Source organism: Mizuhopecten yessoensis, unplaced genomic scaffold, assembly GCF_002113885.1.
Source record: "Mizuhopecten yessoensis strain PY_sf001 unplaced genomic scaffold, ASM211388v2 scaffold3229, whole genome shotgun sequence".
NCBI classification, from domain to species: domain Eukaryota; kingdom Metazoa; phylum Mollusca; class Bivalvia; order Pectinida; family Pectinidae; genus Mizuhopecten; species Mizuhopecten yessoensis.
Window position 1 is genome coordinate 3,210,323 of NW_018404940.1, and position 8,871 is coordinate 3,219,193.

Genomic DNA, 8,871 nt, shown 5'->3' on the forward strand with positions numbered 1-8,871 from the left:
TACTGAATGTTTTCCCGGTTCGTCACTCCAGAGACGTATAAATAATACCTCTCTGATCAAACTAAAGCAAAACAAAAAATGTGTTTCCGGTTTCTACGGTTTCCCTACCGACCATAGATTTTTGTACTAGGACTCCTGCTCTATATAAGCATACTAAAATGTTTTGAACCAAAAAACTTGCTTATCTATATCTACCGACCCCCTTTTTTCAAGCAGAAACGGGTAACACACATACTGAACATATTTTTAAGTTGGAATTTCGATTTTATAGCACATAATTACTACTCATTTATTTTTTATTTTTCACAATGATGTATCATCATTGTATAGCAAAAAAAACTCGACTAATTTTTGTTCATTGGTTATCTAGTATTCATTCTTATGAGAAAGAAAAATCAAAGCAAAAATAATTTCTGTTGCAATTATTTTGATATTTGTTACCTTTTCCATAGGTAGACGAGAGAATACTAGTTATCAGGAAACGCGAGACGGAAACGATGAATAATCCGGATTGACCCTTTCCGGTGACGTTTAATTTTTACAACGTTTTGTGGACACCAGCCTGTCTGCCTGTCATTCTGGTGAGCTAATTTAATATTTTCAGACCAAGGTAAGAATTATGCACAATTAATATCTTAATGTATTTTGTTGATCACAATGGTAATTGAACATGTTTTACTGTAAATTTCACGAATATGCGTATTTTCAGTTTTGGTAAAGAAAGAAACCCCACTCACTTCATTCACTGATAACCATAAAATATCTAAAATTCACGTAATGAAAACATTTTGATTTACCTGTTAAATGATATTTAGTAATGGGATGCTTATAAAATAGTGTACATGAAAGTGTTGATAGGTGTTTAACCAGAACAAATGTAACTCAAAATATTGTGCAATACCTTTTGAACATCCTACTTTCGTTTCCCGTATGCATAACACAACGGTGTTTATAACAACGCATTCGTCATTTCTCTGGCTTAACCCATATTTCAGCAAGACTGTCACTGTGAAAATTACCACTCTGTAACTGATTGAAGAGAATTTAAAGATGAACAATTCTCCATTTACATTTAGTAAATATATATATTTGACATTGTGGAAAATTCAGCTTTTCAATTGATCTTGGAATCGATGAATGTCTTTGTTTGTGAACTTATAGGTGAATGACTCTAACTTTTGCTGCAGTTCAGCTAGACTCTAACTTTTGCTGCAGTTCAGCTAGACAATGGCCAGTAATACAGTTGTTTCTTCTGATGATGATAATGAAGACAATACCATGGATGGTATTGATCAGCAAACTTCAAGCCTTGCAGGAACACTAGAACCTTTTTTAGTTGCTGCCATTGATTTTGGAACAACATACTCCGGGATCGCACATTCATTTAAGCATGATTTCAAAAGGGATCCATTGAAAATTCACTGTCACCAAAAGCTTGCAAAGAGTGGAAAGGCCTTTCCTTCGTTGAAAATGCCAACAACACTGCTGTTGGATCCTGATGAAGGATTTGTAGCATTTGGGTATGAGGCAGAGGAAACATATTCAGAACTGGTGGATAGCAATGCCCATTTTGGATGGCACTACTTCAAGCACTTCAAGATGAACCTTCACAAACCAAAGGTAATTCAAATCCTGATAAAAATGTATCTAGTGAAGTTAAAAATGTGAAAAATACTAAAATCATTTAGAAAACAGGTTAAATATTGTTAAAGCTTATAAAATTGATGTAGATGAAGAAAGGGGTGATGGGCTTATTACCAAGCACCTGGCCTTTCCATGGAAACTAAGAAAAAATTGTTGGTGGGCTTATTACCAGGCATGAAGTTATCACCGATGGGGTACAGTATACTTATTTGAGCTGATTGATTTCTTTTAAATTATGAAAATTTTATCAAACGGTAGAATAAGAAACTCATAAAATTAATATTAATTACACAGGTAAATTTGTAAGAAGTAATGAGACATACAACTGGCTACAGATTATCCTAGGTGACATTAAGCTTTATTGTATCTCATCTTTTAAATAATCATTGATGCAGCAATGGGTATTGCTTACAAATTGGAAAACCAGCATATGTTGCAACTCTCAGGTATCGTGTCATATCCCATCATGAAACATTGCTGTATTGCAGTACTTTTTCAAAAGGCATTTTCTACGAATCTGGTAGGTTTTTTAAACTTTGAAAAATTGATACCCTTCTAACAGATATTCCAATAACTATTAACAGGCCCTGGGAATCGGTTGAAATTTCGTAATTGATACTTGGTTTCAGAAAATTCTTAAATATGTGTGGTCCATACGATATATGATTCAGTTTGAAAACTTTTTGGGCACAATTTCTTTTTTTAATTGAGCACCTTTTCCCCTGTAGATGACAATATAATGCGATGTACGCCAGAGGTATTATGACACCCCTAGCAATAGGTATAAACAAATCATATTAAGAAAGTGCGGAGTACTTAAGGTAACTTGTGAGTATATCTTTCAGGTGAAGCTTTCGCGCGACACAATGCTGAAAGATGACCAGGATCAGGAAGTCCTTGCCCTGACAGTATTTTCGGAATCAATTAAATATTTCAAGGAAATGCTTCATCAGTCGTTCAAGAATGCGGCTATTAAGCCGACAGATGACACGATCACCTGGGTGCTAACTGTGCCTGCTATCTGGGACAACAACGCTAAACAGTTCATGAGGGAGGCTGCTGTCAAGGTATCATCATACTTAACTCATTCACCCCTGAAGACACATTTGAACCTTTCCAATTCAAAGCCATGAATAGTTCATTACAAAATTTCAGGAGTGAATGAATTAAGCTTATTAGTTCACAACTAAGCGTATTGATATTTAAAATTTGCCTGGTGTAGGCTTATAGAATCTTCATCACTCCCGTGTGAATTAGACAGAGAAATTAGGATCTAAGAGAAATATTTTAACTTCACAATGAGGCTTTCCTGAGTGCTGCACTTAACAAATCTTATCCCAGGGTTGAAATTATTCTTTCTCTGGGCCACACAGGAGTGATTGATTTTTCCTCAAGTTTAATTTTTGTAAGTTACCAGTTAAATGTTGGGATCATATTTTGAATCACTCATTCAATGTACTGAACAGTTTGCACAATTTTATTTACAGGAATTGATCTGATTTTATTATTTATCAGAAAGTCAATTTTTAAATAGGATTTCCTCATGCTTGTCTGGAGTAATCACCTCTTAAAAAGACCTGACCAAGAAAGTTCTTCCTTAAAAATAAATTAATAAATTCATTCCAAACATGTATTTCAAGCCATCTGTATATTGTATGTGTAACCCGTTTGTTAATTTCTTGTCAGTTTTAATCAAGTTTTTAACAAAGAAATTAAGATATTTCGTGGTACTGGGTAGTTTCGGTAAAAAGAAAAGATGGAAAGATAAAAAAGGTCAAGAAGCTTAAAACATCAAATTGACTATACACATAATGACATGACACAAAAAGCAAACAGTTGAAAAACTGTCCAAGAGCAGAAAATCTTATAAAATATTAAAGCAACTTTTGGGAAGTACAGAAACATATATATCCATTTTAAACATTCTCTAATTCCTGTTTAAGGCTGGCATAAAGGATGAGCATCTTTTGTTTGCTTTGGAGCCAGAGGCAGCATCTATTTACTGTAAGGAAATCCAAGTCCAACGCAAAACAGCAGATGATGGAGATGTCTTCCTCACCACTTACGACCCTGGCACAAAGTATATGGTGGCCGACCTTGGAGGTAAGACTAGGTCTTATGTAGCCAAAATCCCATACCACGTATCACGATAATCAAGCTGCAAATCGCACTTGAAAGCTCTTGAATCATTTAATTTCTGGAAACAGAATCTTAATAATTCTTTCAAGCTTTGAAATACTTTCAATTTTATCATAAGACATGTGCCTTAAGAAAATGAAATGATCAGACACACTTATCAACCCTATTTCTGGGCCCGTATTCATGAAACCGTTCTTATGCTCAAGCAAGATTTTTGTGATAAAGACTAACTTCTTGTTCCATTTATAAATTAAAGAATAAAATCTTATTTTGTTAATAATCTGGAGGAAAAAAACATAAGAGCCTAACGAAATACTGTTTTCAATTTTTCAATTTTACATTTTGATCGTTTGACATGATTTAAGTGAGTTACAAGAAATTCGGTTTGAGCACAAAATCCATGCTTGAGCATGAGAACGGTTTCATGGATACGGGCCCTGGCGTTACATCATCATATATGTAATTTTAATTTAAACTTTTAACTTTTGAGGGAAAAAACAGTGATACAAAGTGCATATAGCAGTACGTTTGTGGTCTTCCTTAAATGAAATTAAGCTTGACAATAACAAAAGTCTATTACGGTCGAGTCTCATTGCTCTGTTTTGTATCTCCAGCAAAGAAATGTTCCAATTTTATCGATTGGCAATTTTTTCTGATTTGCAGTGGCTTAATTGCCCATTTGCTATATAGCAAAGAATTATACCAATGTTAAGAAATATATCTATTACATTTCCCCCCTCTGATACATCTCCACAACTTGTGAGGTAGAGAGCTTATCCACTGCACTGTCTTCCATCAAATAAATGTTTTCCAGCACTAAAGCTTGCTTAAAATGTTTACAGTACAGTAATAATAAGCAGATTGCCTGTCCTCCTCAAAATCAAAGAGTTCCAGCCTCAGAAGACAAATTTTCTCTGTACCCTCGAATATGTCGTCACAAAAATTGAAGGCTTATGGTAAGCTATTCAATTGGTTTCAGATAGAAAAATCTGACCAATCATGTAGGCTGATACATGTCCTTTGTAGATTACAGAGAAGCTACACTAAACTTCAAAGCCTGTTTGTTTTAAGGTGATCACCTGAACTTAAGCTCAAGTGACCTATTGCTATCCGTCTTCATGCGTCGTGCGTCGTCCATTAACATTTTACATTTTCAACTTAAGCTGAAATACTGTCAAAGGGATTTCATTTATATTTCTTGTGAATGTTACTGACATCTCCCTGACCAAGTGTTGGTATTTTTCCGGGTCACTCAGAAATCCATTGCCGCCATTCAAAGTTTTCTTTTTTCTTTTTCGGATCCATCAGAAATCCAATATGGCCGCCAATTTGTATAAACTATTTCAAACTTAAATTCAAGTTCTAATGGGCTGATTTAACTGAAACCTTTTAGGAATGAAAGACTCATGGTCCTGACAAAGTTTGTTATTTTTCAGGTTGATCAGAGATCCACTATGGCGCCATTTTGAAGAAAAACACTATTCAAACTTTTTAAAGACATGCATGTTCTAATGGGCGGATTTAACTGCAACTTGGTAGGAATGATCGACTTATGGTCCTCACCAAGTGTTGTTATTTTTTCAGGTCAATTAGAAATCCAATATGGCCACCACGGCTGCAATTTTGAAAATTTATTTACTAAGTCAAGGTCACCGTTACTATTTATAGAAAATTGTCAAACAGTGAGATACATTTTCTGTGGCAAAGGGCATTCATGTGTTACACACTTCTCTGGTTTTACTCAAACCTGGTAGTGATAATTGACTGATGGACCTCACACTGGTGAAATACATTTCTTTGTATGACAAATAATGTAGCTATTCTCCTTTGACATCATTATTTCAACAGCAAAATACTGTAGGACTCAGGTGACTGTTAAGGCCCATGGGCCTCTTGTTTAGTTATGCTGCCATGCTGTCAGTAAAACAGATATTTGCGACAGTATAATCATGATATACCGCTTCAAATCTAAAAAATACGGTAGAATTATCCCCATTCTAATTCATATAAGCCAAAACCACCAAAAGAATCAGCGATTTTGAGATATTTTTTAGTGTTTTCTTCACATTCTGGGTCACTCTGCCATGGATTGATGATGTCGGGACTATTTAAAGTGAGGCGGAATAACGTTGACCTTTCAACGTCATGCAATAGTTTGTAACATCATGAATAATCAATTTTGTGATGTGTCAGGGTCAGTCGGGGTCATTGACATCATTAACAGTCCCAATCCGGGCTTCATATGCAAATTAGCAAATTTCAGGCTTCGTATGCAAATTAGAAATTTGCAGACAGTATATCGTGGTTATACTATCGCAAATAATTTGATTGACAAATCAAATGTTGTGTTACATTTTCTTTGATCTTCACCAAAGACATCAGACTTGTCTTCATGTAACATCTGCAAGGTTTTCGCTTCAAGTTTGTCATGAATATTCCAGGGACGGAGAGAAAATACTTGTATGTATAACCAGGGAAGAGTAGAACCCTTTGATTTTTAACGATAAAACCCCGTGTGATATGGTAATTTAATTATGTTTTTAGGTGGTACAGCAGATTTCACTGTGAGAGAAGTCATGCAAGACGGATCCCTTCAGGAGGTGGTTTGTGCCTCTGGAGAGGCCTGGGGTGGGATGAACGTCAACAAGGAATTTTGGAAGTTCATTGAGCAACTTATAGGCGAGGACAAGTTGAAGAAGGTCTTTAGTGAGTGCAAAGCAGAAGAGTTAGATTTTGAAAGATCCATTGAGCAACAAAAACGTGACCTGAAGGCTGACGGAGATGGAAGTGAAATCGGAATTCGGCTAGCACTGGGAGCTTTGAATGAACATGTTGAAGAAGAATCTGCCAAGAAATTACAAAACACCATAAGAAAAGGTAAACTGAATGTAAAAAATGGCAAGGTCAAAATACCATTGTCAAAAATTCAGGATTTTTTTGAGCCATCTGTGAAAAATATTAAAGAACATTTCGAGAAGTTATTTAGGAAGAAAGAAACCTTGGGAGTCCACAATGTGATATTGGTTGGGGGATTCTCGGAGAGCAAAATAATACAGGAATCGGTGAAGACCATACTTGCTGGGAAGAAGGTGACCATTCCCCAGGACGCTGGACTCGCGGTTCTGAAGGGCGCAGTCCTGTATGGACATAACCCAGCCATTGTATCTGCACGTATCAGTCGGTACACATACGGCACAGAGGTACGCAGATACTTCTTGAAAGACTTTGATGACCCCAAAATGCGAGACAAAAAGCATCCAGAATACTGTAGGGAAGTCTTCAACAAGCTGATCGAGAAAGATGAGCTCGTACATGTAGGCAGATCTGTAGAAACTGAAGTATACCCACTTACCGCTGACATGACCGGAATGACTATTGGTATGTATCTTTCTGAAAAGAAAAATCCCAAATATACTACTGGCTGTACTTACTTGGGTAAAATGAATGTCGCGATGCCAGACACAACCGGTGGCTTGGACAGGAAGGTGATAGTCAGTCTACACTTCGGTAAGACCGAGTTGGTCTTTGAGGGACGGGATGAGACCTCCAAAAAAACTGTTACAGTCAAGCTGGACACCTTGGAAAATGATGCAAAACGCAAGTGAAAGGATTATTCATAGATTAAAGTATAGGCATGAGGGATATAGCAAGTTCTGGTTACCATTCCCACTTTGATTACCAAAGTCCAGGTCTGGTTTCTGTGGTAAAGCCAAGGAAAATAGGCCTGAGCAAGGGGAACCAGAAATTTGCTTTATCCCTCATAGTCATACCCATATTTCAACTGTTTTATCATACCAGAACAAAATTTAACACAAATAGTTTCTAAATCTAAAAAGGGGTATTCCAGAATTCAAATTCCAAAAGAATTTTAGTGATGTATGTGCCTGAGTCTCATGATTGACAACAAGGAGAGGTCAGGTTAATACAAGCTTCGCCCACTCATCACCTGATTCACTAAGTCAATACAAGCTCTGTCCACTCATCACCTGATTCACTGTGTCGTTGCCGTGAAAAAATACAGAAATTGTTCAGGGAGTTAGTCTGCTGAAGTGTTTTAGTTTTCAGAATAATGCACAGCTGACAGATGACCAACTCCCCGGACAACAAAATCAGGGTAAAAATGCAGATATAGTTTAAAGAGTATGTCTTTCTGTGCAGACAACTCTTCCTGAACATATAACCCCATAGTGATGCATTGGTACCTCCTACTTTAACAGTCTTGACTTTGCCATGAAGAACTTCAGGCATCTGTATTATCTACTACCTGGTGTACTGGTTCTCATTTCTGCAGCTAGGTAGACTAACGATAGTTAACACATTAAATTCTTGTTGGTGAAAAATAGCACCTGATCTCTCTACCTTGGAGTGATCAATTGCCCTTTGTAGGAATATTAATTAACACAACCATGTCCTTTAAAGGGAGGTCACTCCAAAAATCTAGAATTGATTTATTGGCATGGTATTTGGCTATATAGCACTTTGTTTGTATGTACAGAAAAATTAAGGGACCTTGGAATGTTTTGGCTGTATTATTGAGGTGGCGGATGGAATGAGGGGCATTTTATTGAGGTTTTATTGTATTAATGTTACAACAAAGACTGTTAATTTATGTTAGTCTTTCACCATGGTATTCGCAGCTGTAAAACCAAATGTTACTAAAAGAAACATTTATCCTTAGCTTGCAGGCCCAGTAACACTACCTTTAGGGGCCAGCTATGTTACCATGAAACTGTGAATAAGCTAAGCTTATAGATATAACCTTGTGCCAAATTTCTCCATATGGAAATCTTGTGAAAGTTGACTTAATGTTATGTGTGGGCTTATATTAAACGAGTGAGCATGTCCCAGGGTTATACTGCATCGCAATGAAAAAAACTAGCTTGTCATTAAGGCAGTATCCCCCTATCATATTCCTTGCTTGCTACACTTATGATGCAGAGTTGATGAAAACCACAAAAAAAGAATTTTGTTTCAAGCTCATAGCTAGAAAACTCTTAAAGGTAAGAATTTAATTATATTTATATGAGATATTTCACAGATTTTATCATTTTGGAGAGCTTCAGTGCTATTTCCCACCATCTAAATTCC

At 36.3% G+C, this 8,871-nt stretch overlaps 1 protein-coding gene across 6 annotated transcripts; it reads left to right on the forward strand.

Moving 5' to 3' along the window:
- Positions 1 to 525: 525 nt before the first annotated feature.
- LOC110447189 (heat shock 70 kDa protein 12A-like) lies at positions 526 to 7,772 on the forward strand. Of its 6 annotated transcripts, none has more exons than XM_021492723.1 (5): positions 526 to 581; positions 1,162 to 1,620; positions 2,490 to 2,711; positions 3,588 to 3,747; positions 6,328 to 7,772. In XM_021492723.1, exons 2-5 carry the CDS (start codon positions 1,228 to 1,230, stop codon positions 7,386 to 7,388), a joined length of 1,836 nt encoding a protein of 611 aa, XP_021348398.1. In that variant the 5' UTR covers positions 526 to 581; positions 1,162 to 1,227; the 3' UTR covers positions 7,389 to 7,772. The 6 variants fall into 6 exon arrangements, with proteins under 6 accessions (XP_021348398.1, XP_021348400.1, XP_021348397.1 ...); XM_021492725.1 differs by having other exon boundaries at positions 530 to 581; positions 1,188 to 1,620; XM_021492722.1 differs by having other exon boundaries at positions 534 to 610.
- The last annotated feature ends 1,099 nt before the right edge of the window (positions 7,773 to 8,871 follow it).